This window comes from Gadus chalcogrammus, chromosome 7 (genome assembly GCF_026213295.1).
Source record: "Gadus chalcogrammus isolate NIFS_2021 chromosome 7, NIFS_Gcha_1.0, whole genome shotgun sequence".
Classification (NCBI taxonomy): Eukaryota; Metazoa; Chordata; class Actinopteri; order Gadiformes; family Gadidae; genus Gadus; species Gadus chalcogrammus.
Window position 1 is genome coordinate 16,424,592 of NC_079418.1, and position 22,353 is coordinate 16,446,944.

General features: G+C 46.1%; 2 protein-coding genes across 2 annotated transcripts; both read right to left on the reverse strand.

Annotated features, from left to right (window-relative positions):
* Positions 1-643: 643 nt before the first annotated feature.
* On the reverse strand, positions 644-3,852 carry LOC130386016 (transcription factor SOX-30-like). Its single transcript, XM_056594803.1, has 4 exons — positions 3,666-3,852; positions 3,213-3,377; positions 1,256-1,382; positions 644-968 (listed from the first exon to the last, which is right to left on the reverse strand). Exons 1-4 carry the CDS (start codon positions 3,850-3,852, stop codon positions 644-646), a joined length of 804 nt encoding a protein of 267 aa, XP_056450778.1.
* Positions 3,853-5,788: 1,936 nt separating this feature from the next.
* LOC130386570 (clathrin interactor 1-like) lies at positions 5,789-15,971 on the reverse strand. Its single transcript, XM_056595560.1, has 12 exons — positions 15,683-15,971; positions 13,357-13,461; positions 13,027-13,123; positions 12,387-12,495; positions 11,460-11,675; positions 10,321-10,495; positions 9,338-9,554; positions 8,459-8,540; positions 8,272-8,349; positions 7,883-8,181; positions 7,579-7,759; positions 5,789-7,474 (listed from the first exon to the last, which is right to left on the reverse strand). The coding sequence occupies exons 1-12, from the start codon at positions 15,712-15,714 to the stop codon at positions 7,104-7,106; spliced, it is 1,962 nt and encodes a 653-aa protein (XP_056451535.1). The 5' UTR covers positions 15,715-15,971; the 3' UTR covers positions 5,789-7,103.
* Positions 15,972-22,353: the final 6,382 nt, after the last annotated feature.

The window sequence follows — 22,353 nt, forward strand, 5'->3', positions numbered from 1 at the left end:
GTTAAATACAAGTCTGTCATACCAAGTCCACTTTAATGCAAGTGTACATTCACTACACGGCTAGGGGCCTCAAAACATGAATTTAATTACAGTGCACTTACAACCATTTAAGAACACTTTTATTTAGTGTACTTGTGAACATCTTTTTGCCTTTCTCTATCACGGCATATATTTGTTTGAGAGCATTAGAAGGCCATGCATATTTCATTAATTGTTGGAACTGTGTGTCACCTGCCCGGGCTTGAGGGCAAGCAGTCACATTTGCATTCATATTTGCAAACACCAAGGTAACGTCCTGAAACGGTATACTGTATTCTGTGTTGAAATTTGTTCTCATATTTATTGGCTGACGGTACATTTCTCTGTTGACACGCAAGACATTTTGCAGGCGGTTTCTTGTATCCAGTTGTTCAATGTTCTCACCAGTTGGAAATAACTTCGGATATGATGGACAAATTCATTTAGAAGATTTGTTTCAAATCACAATAAGAATTCATATACACATAATAATTAAAAATATTGGCCGTTAAATTTTCAACGTTTGATGCACCTTTAAAATTCCTTAAACAGTTTAGAGAACGACAATTGAGAACGATTGTGAGATTAAAAACTGATCTTGCTGAACCGTGTGCTGGAGGTTCCCCTAGAGCACTTCGACCACCTCGTCCTCCTGGTCACATCCCTCCCCCTCTCCCTGCTGCTGTGGCAGGCTGAGCTGGTGGCTCTGGATGAGACCCATGGCCGAGCTGCCGGAGCTGTGGAGGAACGCGCCCAGGACCTCTGTCTCCGGCGGGCCACTCGGGTTCTGAAACCACGGGCCAAAGGTCTGGGTGGCGTATGGGTGAGCCCCCGGAGGTCCTGGGGGGCTAGCTCCGCCGGCCCAGGCAGCCTGCTGCTGGCGCTGCAGGTACTCCAGGTGGAGGGCCGTCAGAGCCACGTCGTACCTCAAGGGGGGGGTGTCGTAGTAGCTGTTAGGAAACGGAGCGGCATTAGGGTCGTTTATTAACTACCAAAAAACAATGACATTCATGACTGAATGCTTCCTAAAATAAACAATGCTCATTGTCTAGCCCGCCAACACCCAATGAACAACCCTGGTCAATGGGACACACACCGAACGCAACGTCTAAACACGAGAATAAAGTGAAGAACCAGACCTTAACTGCAGTTTGATTTGTGGTATAATGGACCAGAAGGAAAATGAAGCTATACCCAACCAGACTTGCGTGGCTGAGGCGTTGATGGGTGTCCTCACCTCTGAGGGTAATACTGCGGTCCATTGAAGAATCCTTGGGGGTAGCAGGGTCCAAAGTGAGGGTTGGGGTAGATGACGCGTGGTCGGGGTATCAAAGCAGAAGATGCTGAGTAGGGGTTGGAAGGAGCTGGGTTGGACCAAGACATGGGCATGAACTGAGGAAAGGAGCAGACCATGCTGGACGGAGATGGCCCAGGAAGGAATCTTGCGTCTGAATGTTGGCCCTGAGAAAGGCCCTGGGGGCAGCTGTTGAGCGCATGGGAGGGCCTGGGAAAGGGAGAGGGGCCTGGATTTGAGGCTGGTGTGTGCAAGGTCCGAGGGTCTGCCCCTCTGGATGGCCAGGCGCCAGGCAGAGTGGGGAACACCGGGACGGATGTGGTGGATGACGGGAGACTGTGAGGGGTAGGTGGTAGACTGGTAGGTGCAGGACAACTGGAGCCTGAAGGATAGAACACAGCAAAGCATGCATGACATCTCCCTCCTGCAGATGATGTTATACCCTGGGGTAGATATACACCAGGGTATATAATAATACAAACACACACACATACATATCAATATATTGATCTAAATATATATGCACACACAGGCAAGAACAACCCAGTACAAACATAAACACACACAACCGATACACATCATGATGCATAAAGTGACACGCAACACGCAAAGAAGAAATACGCATCTGTATGAAGCTCTATTGATATCGGTAATTGTGCGTGCGTGTATTAGTTTTAAAATGCATCATTTCCTAGTCCCAAGTCACCAGAAGTCAGCCCTAAAGGACGAGACAGGACCCAGCAAAAATCTTAGGAAATATGATCCTGAATGCGTTTCTGTTTTTCTGTGGAGAACAAGTTCCCCCAGATCCCCACAAAGGCTATGAAAGTCCTAATCCCCTTCACCTCAACCTACTTATGTGAGTGTGGGTTTTCCGCACTGACCCTGATTAAAAACAAACACAAACCAAGGCTGCAGGTGGAGGACTTGCATTTATTTCTCTTTGCAGTGCAGCCCCGCATCAAACACCTCTGCGCATCAAAAGCGAGGCCTCAGTTCTCACTGATATGGACGATTAAATTGAAAGTCAAAGTTGTGTTGCCTTGAATGCATAAATTGGTTGGGCCATAGGGTTGATGCCGCTCGTAGCGCAAATGATGTGAATATGGCGCATTTTGTTTGTTGTTTAAATCTGCGGATTTATGTGGCTAAAATCGTTAACAAATTTGATGAAAATATGTGAATCTGTTTGATCTCATAACATGCCGTTGTCGTTCATTGATCAGAGAGCTGTCCATTGTGCTGTTTTTTTTCAGAGACGATGTGCATCTCCTTCAAACGTGCACTTAAGTCCCAGACAGCGCCGATTTCAGCCGTCCGGTCCGACGACACCGGACGGCTGAAATCTTATGCTTTGTTTTGTTGACTTGTGGATAGGCCTACTGATGATTGATTTAAAAATTAGCCTCAATTAGGCCTGCATGAAGTTGGAAATTATTTGCTGTTAGATAAATAATCGTTTATGAATGCGCTTTAAAAAAAGTTGTGGAATTAAATGTCTTCAAATACAATATTAAAAAATATTTACATTTGATTAGTTATTGAAAGTCATCTCTGCCTGGAACACACAAAAGATGTCAATAACTGAAGAGGCATCTGTTAGGTCAGGCGGACGGGATTTTATTTTGGGGGCGGGGAATCGGCTGTCCTTACCTACTCTAAGGGGAGGCTCACATTCATCCAATTTGAAAACCCCTGCTGTATAGCAAGCATGTATGGTGTATCCACACAGAATAAATACCTGTCGTCCTTCCACAAGTCATTGGTCAGGTTGCACAATGTAGCCCATTAAGAGCCTAATATTTCTCCCCAGAGGTGTAGATTAAACATGAAGCTGTGAAAGCCTCTACTTGTCCACTAGAGATGAGCCACATGGGGATGTTCATTCGGGGGGTCCCACCTGCTCCCCGCTCGCTGTGGAGGAGAGGGTTGGAGGGCTGTATTGAGCGGTGACGGGTGGAAGCCTGACCATGTGGCTCTTCTTCCATAGCCTGGACGGCATCAGAGGGGCTGGGCCGGTGGCCCCCAGGACCCCCCTTCTTCTTCTGGGGCTGATAGATCCAGCCTGAAGTAGAAACAGATCAACAGGCTTTTCTACCAGGATCACCCAAACTATTTCAATACAACTATTCCATTCCTACCAGTAACCAGTTTCATATTTGTAAGGTAAAAGTAAACTTCTTCAACTGTTTTCGAATAAAAGGGAAAAAGTGCTTTGGTGAAAATAGTTTGGTGGTTTTGTTGTGATAGTTTGGTGACTGTATGTTATTATTTGCCACAGCTCTGGGTCTTACCAGCGGAGATTCAAACTCACACCAATTTCTGCCAGAAGTTACATATGAAGTGGTCCTACCAGGGAACTGCTGCTGATGGACATTTTTCAGTCTCTGAGCCTCCTGAAAGTAGGGGTTTTTCTGCTCCTCACTCATCCGGCTCCACTCGTTGCCCAGCTGGATGCTGATGTCTGCGTTGGTGGCCTGAGGGCTGACCCTGGACAGGGCCGGTCGGTTGATACGAGCCCACACCATGAAGGCGTTCATTGGCCTTTTGATATTGCCCTTTTTGAATCCTTTGCTGTATGGTGACTCGGTCAAAACCAGGGCTTTTACATTTTCTTTGTGGAATGAAACAAAATAACATGTAAGGCTAAACATTGGTTGTGATCTGATTTTTTACCCTTCAAAAAAGTTGTGTGCCAGAAGGTCTCACCTTCATCTGAGGGAGGGAGAGTGACATCCAGGCCTGCGGTGGGTTTAGGGCTGTGTTGCGGGGTACCGGTCTGGGACATCTGAAAGGCCTGGAAGACACTGATCGGGGGACGTGGACCAGCAGAGGTCGCGTTGAAAGATCGAATATATCCACCGTCGGTTGGGTAGAAAGCGTGAGTAACGTTACCGCCTGGCCTCGCATCTCGTTGCTTACTGGCCTCTGTTAGTCCTCCAGGCCCGGGTGCCGAATCAGGCTTTTCACACGATGAGGGTGTGGAGGGCCGCGGGTCTCCAGGATCATGTTGGCGGGCTATGGTGTGAAGAACGATGTTGTCGATCTGGATCGGATCTTCGGCCTCCCACTGGGTTCCGATTATGGTTTCATGCCCTCGCACGTCCTTAACCTTTCTAATTTTCTGCTGTTTTGTTCTCAAAAGGTCGAGATTTTCTGCCTGATCAATATTTTCAAAACGCGTCTGCACACCTCGCTTGTTCTGTGTCTTCATGGTAATGAATACGGTTAAAGATTATTGATACAGTTCAAGATCATCAATACGGTTAAAAATCATGAACACGTTTAAGGATAATTAATACGGTTAAATATTAATACGGTTTAAATCATTAGTAGGCTACGGTTAAAGATCATTCATAAGAGGTCCAACTGTCACGGAGTTTAAACTGGCTTCCCGCGCGCCGCAGAGAACGTGTTTATTTAGTAAATTCCTGCGGACCTGCTGACCTGATCAAGTTTAAAGGATAAAACAGCAGAAAAAATGATGACCTGCGGTCCTTAACTATGGAGTTAGAATCATGCCAAAACCCCGCACACACGCAAAACGTGTTTTGCTCACGCATAACGATTCACACGCACACAAAACGTGTTTTACTCAAGCACAATGATTCACACACACGCTCAGTGTGGTTTGCAAATACAAAACATCATTCACAAACTAATGCATTTTGCATTAGTTTGTGAAAAATCCTTCAAGTACACAACAATTCTACAAGTACGGAACACTGAAAGCTGCGCGTGGATCGGAAGGCATTTGCGCACAGATCAGCAAGGCGGTGATCCGTGCGCATGAGTGCCAAAAGTCACGTGACAAACAAATGTCCTGTGATTCAAACTACACAACAACAGGTGGCGTCGTTCCTGCCAAACCGCACGGTTTCCGTGCGGTTTAACACTTTTACCGCGCCATTCTAGTGCCAGTTAGTGGCCTTCTTGGCTTTCCATAGAATCCACACACGGTTGGCCGTCATCAAATAAAGATTTTGGGGAGAAAAAAGATAGTTCTGGCGGCCTTAAACTGACACAACAGCGCCACCTGCTGTTGTGTAGTGTGAATCACAGGACATTTGTTTGTCACGTGACTATTGGCACTAATTTTCCGCCTTGCTGATCCGTGCGCAAATGCCTTCCAATCCACGCGCAGCTTTCAGTGTTCCGTACTTGTAGAATTGTTTTGTGTACTTGAAGGATTTTTTTTGTACTTTGTGTAAAACATACTGTATTTGTTTCTGAAGCAAAATGCATTAGTTTGTGAATGATGTTTTGTATTTGCAAACCACACTGAGCGTGTGTGTGAATCATTGTGCGTGAGTAAAACACGTTTTGTGTGCGTGTGAATCGTTATGCGTGAGCAAAACACGTTTTCCGTGTGTGCGGGGTTTTGGCATGATTCTAACTCCATACTTAACTTCGACTTTAAGGTATTAAGTAGAAACACTCCGAAGACCTGAGGACGGTGGTTAAGCTTGCTATAGTTTAGGGATGGAGTAGATTTACTTAAGTTACAAGTTTGCTTTTGTTTCGGTTGTCTTCACAATAATCACCAAAAAACCAAACAATGGATGTATAGGATGTTTTAAATAATATAATTTAATGAGCTGCCGAGAAGTAGGCTACAGAGATACATGTTGGTTTCAATCAAATGAATGGACTGCAAAGGAAAAGGGTGGGTTATTCTATCATTCACAGTTTAATACAAAGTATTTTAGTAGCTTTCAAGTATACAAACATAACCTGCGAGACAATGAAGACAAACAGCTGTGGAACAAATAACGATCCCTCTGAGTAACGTTAGGCCTTTAGTAAAATAAAGATTTGGTCATTGGAGTGCAGAACCATCAGGCTCTTCTTTGCATCTCTCCACACACACACACACACACACACACACACACACACACACACACACACACACACACACACACACACACACACACACACACACACACACACACACACTTCTGCTAGCAACAAAAAGTGACCCAAGTTTTGACATGGTTGCCATTATTTATGAGGGGAAAAGTTTACATTTAAACTATAGGCTAAGATTGAACAAACTCAAACTACTTTTAGCAAACATTTTGTGTATAGTAAAAACATACTATAGCTTAATTCAAAATTATATGGAATAGCGTTCTTAAGGACCTGAGGATCAGTGGCATGATCCAAATACTGATGACACTCCCTTCAGCCCTTACACCGTGTACAAGTGTCCAAGGTTTGAGGAGGGGACGCTCTTTATAAAAGATATAGGGGTCAGAACTAATCCTTATCCCCAGGTAAGCAGTAGGATATTTCACTTTCTTGGATACACTTTAGTTTTCATGGTCAAAAGAAAAAGGCCATGGTAGGCTATAGCACATCCAAATGCTACACGTGGAAAATAATTTCTAAACAAAAATAAAATGAGGTGATGTGACAGTGCAGATCTGTTTTCGTTAAATATCCATTATATAATAAATGGGCAATTAAATTGGTCTCAAGAAAACAACACCATAACACTTCATACGTGATACACCTATTTGTCCCTCTAGTGGTCAACCGGCGCACTTACACTTCATAGTTGACGAGCAGAGCCGTTTTAACAGCAAAAAATGCACCCCCTTCCCCCCCTTCATTAGTCCAAAACATGCCGACCAACAACTGGAATCCTGAGAAACAAGAGCCAGATGGGAAACCCTTAACGCTGTTCTTCAGGAAGTCCTCCTGTTATCTCCTAGTCTTTATCTCGTCTTCACCCCTCTCTTTCACATACACACCTCAGAGTCAGACATGCATTCATGAGAGAACTTCTTCATTTTCCGAAGTCAAAGTTGCCAAAGTTACCGAAGGCATCTTGTTTGGGTGGCACCATGACCGGGGCGATGGCGTGAGCCAGGCCCAAGGCGGGCATCCCCGCGGCAGGCATGCCCAGGCCAGACATGCTGCCCATCATCACCGGAGCCGTCAGGCCCATGTTCATGCTCATGTTCATCCCCATGATGCCTTGGCTCACTGGGATTCCACTCATGCCCATTCCCATGGTCCCCGTTGCCATGGATGCAGGCATGCCCATGGCGTTGCTGGCCAGCATAGGATTGGCTGTTCTGAGTGGGGTGGCCGGGGGCAGGGAGCTGAGGTTTAGCCCCCCAAAGTTCTGGGGCAGCAGATTGACTGGAGGCAGGCCTGCAGAAATACAAGTTCAGTCATTCATATTTTGCCGTCCAACACACACGCAATTATTTGAGCGTAAATTGTTAGAAATGCCAGTTGCAAAAGGTCTCGTCTACCTTGTTGCTGGATGATATTGTTGAGAGTGGGGGGCGTCTTGGAGTTGAGGCCAGACGACAGGAAGTCGAGGCTGATGTTGACGGAGGGATCAGACCAGGTGGACCCCAACGGCGTCTGACCTCCGGCCCCCAACTTCTGCTGCGGCCCAATTGGCCCCTGGGACACCAGACCCCCCATGCTCTGAAACACAGAAGAAATACCGTGACCGCTCTAATGTTTATCTCTATAAGATATCCAAGATCCTTTAATGGACAATCATACGTTACCATTACAGAAATACAATTTTGACAGAGACACACCCACCTGCTGGGAGCGGGAGAGTGGCATCGTTGGCATGGAAACAGTTGTCCCCCCAAGAGAGAAAGTCAAGCTCTGAGACGTGCACATCGTTGCATGCTGATTGGTCAGTGAATTGTTTGTCCCGCCCATGAGGTCAAAAAGCTCAGCAGAGGGTGGAACAGCATCGTGTCCAGGGGCTGTGGATGATTGGACGCTGCCAAACAGGTCAGTGGAAGGCTGAGACGAAGCTGTGGCAGATGATGGTGGGGTAGAAAATGCATTCCAATCCCCAAACTCTCCATTCCCATTTGGTGTTGCAGCACCTGCAGGACAGGGGATGGTTAGCTTTGTTGCTCACTACATTAGTCAAGTTCATCCAAAAGACAGCTTTAAAAGGGGGAAGAGGGAGGTACCCATGTTGGATGGGAGGCTAGCAGAAGCTGCGGGGGAAGAGAAGTCAGCAAACCCAGCAATGAGCTCTGAACTGCTGCCTGAAAACACAGACACCAAACACCAAACACACCAGCAGGGGTCTATTTCAGCAGAGAATTCCTTTTTCAAACCCTGAATCCCATGTGGATGTGAGGTGAAGCAGCCTACCCGGGGAAGCGCCAGGATGAGGTGGGTGGTCAACCATGAGCAGGTCCGCCAGACCACTGCTGGGAGATAGCCTGACAGACGTCTAGATCCACAAGGAAGAGGAAATAAGTCAACATCTCACCAAACGAAAAGCGTGTTTGACCCAGGGTCCGGTGTGTGTTTGACCCAGGGTCCGGTGTGTGTTTGACCCAGGGTCCGGTGTGTGTTTGACCCAGGGTCCGGTGTGTGTTTGACCCAGGGTTCGGAGTGTGTTTGACCCAGGGTCCGGTGCGTGTTGTGTGTGTTTGACCCAGGGTCCGGTGTGTGTTTGACCCAGGGTCCGGTGTGTGTTTGACCCAGGGTCCGGTGTGTGTTTGACCCAGGGTCCGGTGTGTGTTTGACCCAGGGTCCGGTGTGTGTTTGACCCAGGGTTCGGAGTGTGTTTGACCCAGGGTCCGGTGCGTGTTGTGTGTGTTTGACCCAGGGTCCGGTGCGTGTTGTGTGTGTTTGACCCAGGGTCCGGTGTGTGTTTGACCCAGGGTCCGGTGTGTGTTTGACCCAGGGTCCGGTGTGTGTTTGACCCAGGGTTCGGAGTGTGTTTGAACCAGGGTCCGGTGCGTGTTGTGTGTGTTTGACCCAGGGTCCGGTGCGTGTTGTGTGTGTTTGACCCAGGGTCCGGTGTGTGTTTGACCCAGGGTCCGGTGTGTGTTTGACCCAGGGTCCGGTGTGTGTTTGACCCAGGGTTCGGAGTGTGTTTGAACCAGGGTCCGGTGCGTGTTGTGTGTGTTTGACCCAGGGTCCGGTGCGTGTTGTGTGTGTTTGACCCAGGGTCCGGTGCGTGTTGTGTGTGTTTGACCCAGGGTCCGGTGTGTGTTTGACGGAGGGTCCGGTGTGTCCTACCCTGTCCTCGGGGCTGCCGTCCCCGGTGTAGTGGGCAGCTGCTCCCAGGTCCAGGGTCTTGCTGCCCGGGGCCCCGCTGCGTTTCCTGGTGGTGGTGGTGGTGGTCTCGGTGGCCTGGGTAATCTGGATGCTCTTGGTGGTCACCGTCTCCTCCTCGTCTTTGAACTCCAGCTTTTCCTGCCGGCCGTTCCTGGATGCCCGGTCTTCGTCGCCATCACTATGGCAACCGGGGATAACATAAAGCTGTGTTCTCATTCAAGATTCAAGATGGTTTATTTGTCATATGCACAACAATTACAGCAGCAGTCGCTGGCAAAGAAATTCTTGGGTCTCAGGCACCTCAACAATGCAATATGAAAAGAAGAAGTATAATAGCAACACAAACTATACATGAAATAATTTCAACACAAAATACATATTTATATTCAGGAGTTCGTCTGAAGATGGGCTTTGTGGTCTATTGGGAAGTGTGTGCGTGCGTACGTGTGTGCACAAGTATCTGTATTTGGAAATAGAATATTTGCATGTGGCGTGTTACTCCTGTATGTGTGAGTTTCCTATGTCTGTGTGTGCTGTTCCTGTGTGTTGTACCTCTGTCTGTGTGTTGTTCCTGTCTGTCTGTCGGTCTGTGTGTTGTTCCTGTGACTGCCTCTGTGTTGTTCCTGTGTCTGTCTGTGTGTGTTGTTCCTGTGTCTGTCTGTCTGTGTGTGTGTTCCTGTGTCTGTCTGTCTGTGTGTGTTGTTCCTGTGTCTGTCTGTGTGTTGTTCCTGTGTCTGTCTGTGTGTTGTTCCTGTGTCTGTCTGTGTGTGTGTTCCTGTGTCTGTCTGTGTGTTGTTCCTGTGTCTGTCTGTCTGTCTGTGTGTGTTGTTCCTGTGTCTGTCTGTGTGTGTGTTCCTGTGTCTGTCTGTCTGTCTGTGTGTGTTGTTCCTGTGTCTGTCTGTGTGTGTGTTCCTGTGTCTGTCTGTGTGTGTTCCTGTAGCTACCTGGTTCTGTCGGGGGAGTCGTCCCGCTCCTTCTTCCTGAACTTGTTGAGTGTGTCGTCGATGGTGCTGCCGATCTTGTCGCTGATCTCCCCGAGCTTCTCGCTGAAGGGGAACGCCCCTTTGCTCTTGTCCCAGTCCTCATCCCATTTGCTCCGGTCTAACTCCCCACTTCCAGCTGGAGGCAGAGCAAGGACAGATAACTGACAGCTGAACCGACCAACGCATACCAATCAGACCGATGGGAATGGCCAGGATGTTAGATACCAAGATATGGTAGTGAAAGACAAATGGAAGATTTAGAGTAGGAAGGAGATGTTTGGGACTATGTCCCCGGTGTGTTTCTCTCAGAAATGCACAGGCATGGCGATGGGAAGCACTGGGACGCAGCATTTCTGCCTCCCTGTGCTTTTTTTTTTTACTGTTTCTATGACAACGTGCCATGTTAGCTCCTAATTGCTCGTTCCTAATTGCCGCAATCAATTCTTGTTAAACATTCACGAGCAAGGTATACAGACATAAACATTATTTTCAATTTGTGAAAGAGTCTTTACAGCAACCAACTCCGTTCTGAAATTAAACAGCAGTTGGACAGTTGACCTAATCTGTGATTGGGTGACTAGGAGAAAGCACCAGCAGCCTTTTGTCTGTGAAGTTCTGAGTCTTTCAACCTGCAGCACCTGAACAGGCTGAAACCCTCTGGAAGAGATGCTGGGCTGCTCCTCCTCATCAGAAACTATGAGAGCTAGGGGCAGGCCCTCAGAATGAGATGCTGTGGGGGACATGGCCGTCCTCATTATGGCGGAAATTGCTACGAGTAGACCAGCAACATCATCTGTGACTCTTCATCATCTTTGACAAAATGGTGATGAAGGTTTTTTACTGCTTTTACTGGTTTTGTGAAGGTCTGGTTAACAAATCAAGATGAGCAATACATGCCAGAGACATGGTGGGACGTTTTGCCTGTGCACTCATAAACAGTCACTTGAAGCATAGGAAACCTTCTGGGAATCCTATATTATACATTTGGGGTACGTTAAGTCAATAAATAGTGTTGAAACAAATACACTCATTTGTTTTGCATCAGTAACCCCAGCTCTAAATGACCATCACAGCGTTTAGACATCGGGTACTGGACTCACAGTTCTTGAAGTTGCCTCCTAGTGCACCCCCCACTGGCCCCCCGCAGACGGCCCCCCCTGTACCGCCCCTGCTGTCCGAGGAGACCCCGATGTATTTGTCTTTGTTCTTCTTGGCCTTCTTCCTCTCCTCCCGCAGCCGGTCGTCGTCCTGAACGAACTCCACCATCTCCTTCACCTTCTGCCGCACGTTGATGCCCTGGTCCTTCCCGCCCTCGTCTGGGAGAACACACAGCGAGGAACGCTCATTAGGGAACGCTGCGCGCCTCGGGCCACTGTGAGGCAGCTCTAAAAGATACCCCGGTCATAATGTAGGCCTGCAGAGTGAACTTGAGGGTCAGTTGTTACAGTACCTAAAAGGTGACGGGGGGGCATTTTCAGCTAAATGTTCAAGGACACTACAAAACTCCTGAACCATGCAGACAAATATGTGAGCCATATATGAGCCCTTTGTTGCCATATGTTTGCATCACACTGGAGGAAAAAACGAGATTCCAGGGCCTCTTCGGATATATAACAGTATTGGAATACTGTAAAGCACTACCATCATTGTATGTAATAACCACAACACTTTAGGTCATAATCCAACACATTTTATTAAAATTAAAATGATGAAGGCCATTCTCATTTTAACTAAATGTGAAAAAAAATCTGCCACCTCCGATACACTTTGTTCCTTCAACAAAATAATAACCAGAGTGGCTACAAGTTAGAAGGGATCCTGTCTAATACATCTTGACCTATGACACCCTTAGAGACTACAAGTTGGAAGGTACTGTCAAATATATCTGGACCTATGAACCTAGTGGCTACGAGTTAAAAGGGCTCTTGTCTAATACATCTGTCCTGTGACCCCCTTAGAGGCTAGGAGTTTTTGAATGGAGGGTTATAGGAATAAAGTTATATGAAACTAAACAGCTGTGTTGTTACCGATAAAGTTGTAGTTCTCTAGCGATCGCAGGTCGTAAATGTGTTCCCGGGCGCTGGTGACCACTCGTTCTGACCCATTTCTAATCAAATAGGCCAGCAAGAGTAAAGCCTGGGAGGGGAGAGAGAAAATATATCCACGTTAGATGGAGCTAAAAACGGATTGATTGGTGAAAAGAGGGCTTCTGGTTCAGTGCAGTTCCTTTTAGTCAGTGCACTATTGCAACGGGACGTCCTCTGCTGCTCTTCCTGGTCAGCTAGACACATTTATAAAAACACACAGGGTGCTACCTTACCATCAAGCAAGCTGATGGCAAGCTTGCCTCAAGTATCTTCTGACCACACACAGCCAAGACCTTAACATGTATTGTGTTAACGTTATGGTTTAGTTTGCTGCTCAAAGTCTAACAGGAAGTGACATATTTAACCCATTCTGCCATAATAATTTTTCAAGACAACCATTCTCTAGACTTCAGATGAACCCTGTTCAAGACAACCATGCAGCAGTGAAGCACCGCACAGCTCCATGAACGGCTGCACAAAGTGGGCCTTCAGAAAGGAACAAGAGGAACTTTAATAACTACCAATCTCCTTCACAATAAGGATAGTCTTCCATTGTACTGCCTCGACATGGTTACTGTACCTTGTAGACGCGTCTCCAGTTCTTCTTGTTGTCCTTGAGCATTCTGGTCCATAGCATGTTCATCACCTCTGGGAACTGCTCATACATGAAGGTCGACCTGCACACACACACACACACACACACACACACACACACACACACACACACACACACACACACACACACACACACACACACACACACACACACACACACACACACACACACAGTGCATTAGTGTCCATCTTCTGGAATATGTGTGCACAAAAGTTTTTTATTTGGGGTTTTATAATCGATGCACTTGAACACCAGTGCGTACAATAGTACAGAGTGAGTGAGTGTTTGTCTTACTTGGCTATCTCTCCCATCAGCTGGCCCGAGGGGCCCCAGGGGTCATCGTTGGTGGCCTCTCTCACCTTGGACTCGATCTCTGAGTAGTTCATCACCACATTGGTGCTGGGGAAACAGAACACAGCGCCTCAGCCGGGGGAAGCTCTGGACACGTCGCTTTGGATCAAGACGTCCAGGGCGACACACAGCCGACCCCGCCCAACGTCCTTCCAACCCTCTGCCCCCCGTCCCCCTGACCCCCTGACACCAGGGTCTGGGAATTCCACGTCACATGGGTGTACACCGAAGGTGCTAAACAATATGGTTGCGGCGTCCGTGAAGTCACCCAGCATTAACACGTGACATTATGAAGGAATACATTTGCTTTCTACAGTCGGGTCGCCTCTCTTAGACCTCCAAACTTGGCTACTCTGAAGGGGGTCTTAAAGCGACATGGTACAAAACTGATATAAAACAGTGAGAATGATAAGGGGTATTTGAACATACAGGCTGGTAAGTTTGTAACCCTATTCTTGCAGTAACCCCAAATTAAATTATTAACCCTAAGAAGAAGCATGATATGGGATCTTTAATACCTTTTCAATTAAATGTATCCGTCAACCAGGAACCAGAAAATGGATCGCTACTGAAATCCTAACCGACCCAAGAAAACCTCATCTAGCTTTATATGACGAGAAGTCATATAGTTTCCCACACGGTCGGGCTGCAAATGTCAAAGTATTACACACACAAATAATAGAAACAGTAAAACACATCTGCAGCTACTAAAGGCCCATCCACTGAATATATTTCTGCCAAGAAAACAGAGCAAGATGAAAGGCAGGCAGAGGGATTCTCTATCCAAAAAAGAACATCTCTGCCCTATGAATAATGAAAGAAAGCTCTCTTCTGTAACCTGGTCGGCACACCTAGACACAAAACACAAGGAACACAAACTCACAGGCGACAATGGGTGTGTGTGGTTGTTTTCATGACACACACACATGAAATGTGTGTCTGTGTGTGCTTGTGCGTAGAGGAGACAGCCGGACACAACCGTTCTGTTATAGCTTTGTTCTACGGCCCCATTGAGCTCCTGAAGCAGGTCTTTGAAGTTTGTTTGTGTTCTGTGTGTTCAATGTGCCCAATTACATTTTCTCTGCGAGATACCTAGATATTATCTATCTAACTACATATTATCCATCTATCTATGTAAATAGTATCCATCTATCTCTACCTAGAGATATATGGTGTCTACCAACACCATGAAGAGGGAGTGAAATAACATGTCACTTCCAGATCAATTATATCATTCCAAAAAAAGCTGTGTTGTGTTTTTTGGAATAACTCCAGATAAAAGTTAAGTGCAGTTTAGAGCGTCCTAAATGACAACTTTGAAGATTAAAAAGGAATGCATAATACTTCAAACATATACATGGCTTTATGATATATTACGATTTGGCTGGAATGAATTACAAACATTATAGAGAAAGAGAAAACGACCCTGTCCTGGTAAACCTGGTCACCTGTAAAATAATGTACATTTCCCTGAATCGATGCAAATCTTATTAAGAAGAAGAGATAGCAGGAGCAGCAATCCCTAGACTGGACATCAGCCTGACCCGTTTGAATGGGACGAATTATTTGTGCTGACAAAGTTACCCCTACATGTCACACTACTTAAACATGTGTAACAATAATGGAGATGAGATAATTCACATTCTTGTTTGTTAACCACCAACAGTGTTGCATGTTTTATTTTATTGTTCTAAATGATGGCCAGCCATGTGGCGCAATAAAAGGCTCTAGTCCTATGGCAGGAAAGGACACGCTAGGCCTCGCTGGGGGCGGTGAAGTCTAAATGATGCATCTATCATCTACATGTGTCCATTCTTGTGCCCTTCAACAGAGCGAGGAAGTTATTCTCTCTCGATAGTGGTTATTCATGGAGCCCTTGAAGGCTCCCGAGGCGCCAAGGCTCCTCAGTAGAGGAAGAGAACTGAGGCTCGAGGATGAACCCATACAGCTAGCTAATTCTCTTAGCCGTGCTAAGAGAATTAGCTCGCTGTATGGGTTCATCCTCGATCGGGGACAGACTTGGCTCCACATTTATAAGAGAGCCACTTGATCACCTATCAAATCTAAGTAGGTCTAATAAAAGCATGATATGTGCATTTCTAAAACTAAAACGACTGGCCGCAAGGTGTAATTGGCGCCTAGCCATCCAGCTGATAGCGTTCAAGCTAACAGCTGAGTGGCGTTTGACGTCACAGCATCCTCTGTCAGCGCAAGGGGCTGCACGAGCCCAGCTGCTAAACCAATTAGCTTACTTTTAAATCATACTCACGCTTTATCCACTAGTTCTCTGACCTTCCACATATTTAGGATATCCCCATGCGACCGCGGACCCCCCGCCGTGAGAATGAGTCGCCCCGCCTCAGAAGCCGCTGATGCCGCAGACCTCCGTCCTCGAGCCGCCGCCGCGCTACAGCATCAGCTGCTGTTGCTACAGAAACCTCCCTGCGTGTGTGCGTAACGGGCACGTAGCAGGGACCTCCCCTGTCTCTCCTACGTGCGTACGTAACGGCGACGTAGCTGGCCCCCTGTCTCGTACGTAGAGCCGGTGTTGTGTCGAGATCTGTTTCCCCGTCGAGATGTGTTTCCCCTAGTCCCCGCCCCCGTCCGAAATTACCCGAAAAGGCCCTCTGTTCCATAGGAAAGGAGGCTCACACATCTTTCAAATTCATACTGCTGACTTATTTCCCCACAAGAGATAAGTGCTGTGATTTTCAGGCTGATATCATTCAATTTGACCATTTAGAACAGGGGGAACGCATCCTGACAGCTTGGAATATTACTGTCAGATACTGTTCCCCCTCTGTTCCATAGGAAAGGAGGCTCACACATCTTTCAAATTCATACTGCTGACTTATTTCCCCACAACAGATAAGTGCTGTGATTTTCAGGCTGATATCATTCAATTTGACCATTTAGAACAGGGGGAACGCATCCTGACAGTCATTATCTGGGACTAGGGGAAACACATCTCGACGGGGAAACAGATCTCGACACAACACCGGCAACGCTGGAGCATCTTAACATCCAGGGGGGCAATATCTGTCCCAGTCCACAATGCAATCCAAAAAATTGTGAACACAAGGAATAGTACAGTAACAACGGTTACTGTACTATTCATCCAGCCAGTGGAGCAGTAGGCCTAATATCATTGTAAATTTGCTTACTTTGTATAAGTGATTATCAACTGATAGTGATGGACATAAATCATTGCATGTCACGATGATCATCATACAATCATGTAGGTTTGCAGTTGTCAGTGTAATACCATGAGGCCTACGTTCCATATGCTGATCACAATCCAGAATATAAACTGCATGCAACTAAAAATAAATAAAATACAATGTAAAACATTGAAAATAATGTCAAAAGCACGTCAAAAGCTATATTTGTCATATTGCCATAAGTATTAAGCACACCTAATCGGTTATAGTTGCTGGTGTAGTGAATTGGAGATTAAATGTACGCTGATGGTCCAGTGATCTCACGCTAGATGGCGCCATTGTAGTGTCCCAAAGCAATTAGCCGAATGGCAATTTAGATGTGAAAGTGCAGTCTTGGAAGTCCTACGAAACCACTGTCGCCGACTAAGTTTCTGTGGATATTGTTGGCCTTTACAAACACATACACATACCCACACTCACTCTCTCTCTCTCTCTCTCTCTCTCTCTCTCTCTCTCTCTCTCTCTCCTCTCTCTCTCTCTCTCGCTCTCCTCTCTCTCTCTCTCTCCTCTCTCTCTCTCTCTCTCTCTCTCTCTCTCTCTCTCTCTCTCTCTCTCTCTCTCGCACGCACGCACGCACACACACACACACACACACACACACACACACACACACACACACACACACACACACACACACACACACACACACAAAAACACACAAAACCTCACATACGCGCACAAACACACGCAGACACACACACTCAGATACAAACATACATTCAAACTCAGACACACACAGACTCATACACAAACAGACATGACACACAGACACACAAACAAACACACACAAACACACACACACACACACACACACACACACACACACACACACACACACACACACACACACACACACACACACACACACACACACAAACAGACAGCGTAGTCCATTCAAACTTAAGTGCGGATGAGGGCTTCATAAATTATGACATAATTAAGTGTTTAAGATGCTGTTTCCTATTGTTATAGCCTATATTTAGATGGTGGATGTGTGGAAGTCTGCTCTGGTAGACTGGTGAGCTTTCATCAGCTCTTGGTTTTGAAATGCTTTTTTTAATTTGTGGCTTGCATAAATGGCCTATTGCTTATTGAAATTTCCCTGGCAGCCTGAAACCCAATTCACTGGGTGCCAAATTATTATTTCAGTCTCTGAAACACTGTTCTTTATTCAAGAAGCTAAAGCAGAAAATATAGCAAGTCCTGTTTTCCATAATCGAGGTCAAAAGCGTTTTTCAATGACCTTTGGGAATTTGTAGCCCAAACGTCAACAACTCTTCCTGCCAATCATTTTCACTGACTGTTGAAATAGGTACTTTATTATAATGGATCAATATTATAGAATTCTATGAAGAAAGTCGGCCTGTTTTTATTTTTTGTACACATTTTATTTTTTTAATAGGTAGAGAAACAGATGGAGTTTGGCGAGGGACAAAACATTAAATGTGGTAAAAATTATCCTCCAAAATTGTTATTTGGAGCTGATTATTGTTATTTTCAGAGTGTGTGACTCTAACAGGACAGATTATGTTTATTGTCAGAGTGTGTGACTCTAACAGGACAGATTATGGTTATTGTCATAGTGTTTGACTGTAACAGGGAGCGGCTGAATTATGGCTCAGCCTCATTAAGTCCTACTGTTCTAAATAGGGTAATATATACTAACTTATCTCTGCTACAACTCGGCCTCTCGTTTCGTCTACTTAACCTACATAAGAAGCATATTTAAAAATATCCTTTGCGTTAACATTTTATAAAAAATAAAAAAGTTGTTCTATAAATCATAAGCGGCGCCACCAGAAGGCTTATGTCGGTCTGGGTCATTTAGCATTTGTCAATGAACTGATAAAAAACGAATAGGCCTAGATGTAAAAAATATGGCGCTGGTCTGTTCGTTATAAACCTTATGTTAGTTAGTTGAACGTCAGCATTCACCCCGGAGCCGACTGACACCTTGAGGAGATGGAGAGCTGAGTCCAAAGTAACCCGATGAAAAGATAAACTTCCCATCTTGTTAAGAGCCAAGCCTGAAGCGGGTTTCTGTCTCATGGACCCTGGATGAGCCCTGATTAGCCGGGACCTAACGGGGCTCGGATGAGAGGTGAAGGGATGGGAGGGAGGGAGGGAGGGAGGGAGAGAGAACACTGCTGGCCGCATGGGCGGACCTCAGTCTACTCGCGCCTTTGTTTGGGGGGCGTCTCTCCTCCTCCCCTCACGCCCCCTCCTCTCCACACGCCGCCCGCTCTCACCCCGGGGCGAGGGAGATATGGAGAGAGAGAGAGAGAGAGAGAGAGAGAGAGAGAGAGAGAGAGAGAGAGAGAGAGAGAGAGAGAGAGAGAGAGAGAGAGAGAGAGAGAGAGAGAGAGAGAGAGAGAGAGAGAGAGAGAGAGAGAGAGAGAGAGAGAGAGAGAGAGAGAGAGAGAGAGAGATTAGTGTTTGGTTCTCGGAAAGTCCTTTGGGAAGAGTCACGAAGCGTTATCCTCAAAGAGCAGCAGCAGAGAGAGCAGCTACGGCGCAACCTCAGTGAGAAACCACCAGAGCTCCGTGCGCTCCGGAGCGCCAACACACCGTCCGGCTGCAGCACCCTTCCGACAGCAGCACCCATCCGACAGCACCCATCCGAAAGCAGCCCCCATCCAAAGCATCACCCATCCTATAGCAGCACTCATCCCAAAGCAGCACCCATCCGACCGCAGCAACCCGTCTGACGGAGGACCGACCCGGAGAGGGGAAGAGAGGACGTGTAAGAGGGTTCAAAAGAAGTCTGATCATGATGACATCTGATCCTAGGCGGTAGTCGACTCCTCTCTGCTCTCTTGTCTCTGTCCTCCCTGACAGCTCAACGGACTGAAACTCGAGCGACCTGGTTGAGACTTCAGCACCTTGACTCAAACCGGTTCGCTCCGCGCGTCTCGCTGGCGGTTGAAATCCTGGTTTCCGACTTTTCGAGGATAATAATATCGATGTCTTTCATCTGGGCCGAGGGGGATTACCACCGCGGATAAAGTTTCACTCGGCTTTGTGCTTTTTTTTTTCTGCGCGCAAAAGGAAGGAAGAATCTAATAGGGAATAAGAGCAGGACCACCAAGTAGAAAGCCACTGGGGGAACCAGAGACAGCGACTTTCATCTGAGGATAAACGGAGCGGGAAGAGCTGAGGGTTGATGTTCGGGATCCAGGAGGGCATCCAGAGGAGCGGCAGCAGCCTGAAGGAGGAGCCGCTGACCGGCATGAACGCGGTGCGGAGCTGGATGCAGGGCGGCGGGGTGCTGGACGCCAATACGGCCGCCCAGAGGTGAGCTTAGGCCGCCAGGAGGCCCGCGGTCCCACTGCTCAGACCAAAGAGCCCCTTCCCCGGAGGGTCCCAGAGAGGGCCAGGGATTTAACCGGGCTCCACTTTGGGAGAAACTATTATTTTGGTGATTCTGTTACGGGACTTCATTCTGTAAAGTCAGAGTTAACTTTGTTCAAAATTCAAATTAAATCTGTGAGAAAAATAAATAAGAATATAGGCCTATTTGGTTTTAAGTGGGAATAAAGCTTTAATGGCGATATCGACAACTATTTTAGGCTAATTGGACATTATATAATTTACATATTGGAGAAACCCTAAGTAAATAAAGTAGGCTACTACATTTTCTTAGATAACCATCACATTAACAGACCATCGAGTCTCAGTGGTGGGTTTTCTAAATGCGTTCACCGGTCCTGAAGCATGTCGGACAGATGTCATATCTAATAATAATATGTAATATATGATCATAATAATATATAACCGCCTTCTCTCCCATGTGCGTCTCCCGCAGTGGAGTGGCTCTGGCCCGGGCGCACTTTGAGAAGCAGCCGCCCTCCAACCTGCGGAAGTCTAACTTCTTCCACTTTGTGCTTGCCCTGTATGACCGGCAGGGCCAGCCCGTGGAGATCGAGAGGACCTCCTTCTTGGGGTTCGTTGAGAAGGAGAAGGTCGGACAATTACTGCTTTATTATGCCACACAAATCGCACTGTTTCTGTGTAACTGTTTAAAGTGTTATAAGAGTGTCAGCCGCTTTAGGATAGAAAATTACAGAAAGCCTGGCCTGTCGATGTTGATTTAATCTAATTACAATTTATATAGAACTCAAATAAAATAATTGCTAGGCTTTTGAAACCAGACAATTTGTATGCTAGTGTAGTGTTGAATATTGATTATTTTTGAAATAATTAATATTAATACTGTATTATTAATAATGTACTGAATACTTATTATTGATATTACGGTATTATAATAATTATTGTACTTACTATTATTATAAGGCTATTTGGATAACTATAATTTAAACTATTATTAGGGTTATTATTATTATTATTAGGGACCTACTTCTGTTATTATAATTATTTGTATTATTTGTATTACTATTAATAGTAATAATAATATCAGGATTATTATTACTATCACTATTATTGTTATTATATTTATGATAAAAATATTTATTATTATTATTATTGTTATTATTATTATCAGGCTCTATAATTCCCAGCCTGGTTTGAACAGTGGGTCGGGTTCCCGCGGCCTCCTCATTATTCAGACGGGATTCAGATGAACGAGGTTTAGAAGACACGAGGTTTAACGACTTCCTCTCACCGTTGCTTTCCAAACATACTAATCAGGCCGAGGAAAACGCCACACAGACCTCGTGGTCAGACACTGAGAATGAACCTCCTTTTCTCCTTCACTCTCTGATATAAATGACCACGTGGTCCAGCCCATGCCAATAATGCAAATGTTCAGAATGTCAATAGTTTAGGAGCACGAGGCGCACGGAGTTGAAACAACCCTCTGTGTTTCACCACCCAACTAACGGTGTGTGTGTTTGAATCTAGGAGAGCAGCGGGGAGAAGACCAACAACGGGATCCACTACCGCCTGCAGCTGCTCTACAGTAACGGTGAGTGAGGACCTCCACGCACGCTGGGTTACATCCCGTTACGTTACATCTCGTTACACCCCGTTACATTACATCCCTTTTGATGTGAAGTAACTGTCGTGTTTTGTTGTTTCTGTGACTATCGGTATCAAAGTGATGATCTAACTCAAACTCTTTTCTCTTTGAATCTGTTATATATAATTGATCAAATAAGCCTGTTGCTAAAATTGTGCAAACCGAGGAAAGCTTAGTTTACACCATGCTATAAACCATGGCGAATCTATTCAAAAATAGACTTCATGCACACTTTGTTTTAGAACATTATTGACATGTTTAATTCGGCAAATAAATGATTAGTAGAAATAATGTATTTTTCACAAAGCAAACTTGTTGCTGGAACTCAAAGGAGGGCACTCAGAAGGTGAGCTCCATCGTGGTTCATCTTGGTCTGGAGGAGAGCTGAACACCAGCTACTCTGTATCTGATGACTAGTGTGGTTTCATGGGCTTTTTCTATTTTCACCGAACAAAGCCAACACTTAAAAGGGAGCTTGTGAGAGAATTTGCATTGTAACAAACACAAAAAATATACATCATCATTCCTTCACCTCTTCAGCTAACTGATCAGCCCTCTTCTGTCCGTCTGTCCCCCCCCCCACAACCTCTCTGCCTCACTTCACCCCTCAGGCATCAGAACAGAACAGGACTTTTATGTTCGACTCATAGACTCCATGACTAAACAGGTAAGGTATGACACACGCGCACACACGCGCACACACACACACACACACACACACACACACACACACACACACAC

Excerpts from the sequence above, each read along its gene's own strand:
- LOC130386016 (XM_056594803.1), bottom strand. The coding sequence starts at position 3,852 with ATGAACGCCTTCATGGTGTGGGCTCGTATCAACCGACCGGCCCTGTCC. Across the intron at positions 3,378-3,665 it reads CCATCAGCAGCAGTTCCCTG|GCTGGATCTATCAGCCCCAG; the intron begins GTAGGACCACTT and ends TTTCTACTTCAG. Across the intron at positions 1,383-3,212 it reads CCACAGCGAGCGGGGAGCAG|CTCCTTCCAACCCCTACTCA; the intron begins GTGGGACCCCCC and ends GGTCCAACCCAG.
- LOC130386570 (XM_056595560.1), bottom strand. The coding sequence starts at position 15,714 with ATGTGGAAGGTCAGAGAACTAGTGGATAAAGC. Across the intron at positions 8,541-9,337 it reads ACGGCAGCCCCGAGGACAGG|ACGTCTGTCAGGCTATCTCC; the intron begins GTAGGACACACC and ends TTGTGGATCTAG. Across the intron at positions 7,760-7,882 it reads CACTCTCCCGCTCCCAGCAG|AGCATGGGGGGTCTGGTGTC; the intron begins GTGGGTGTGTCT and ends TCTGTGTTTCAG.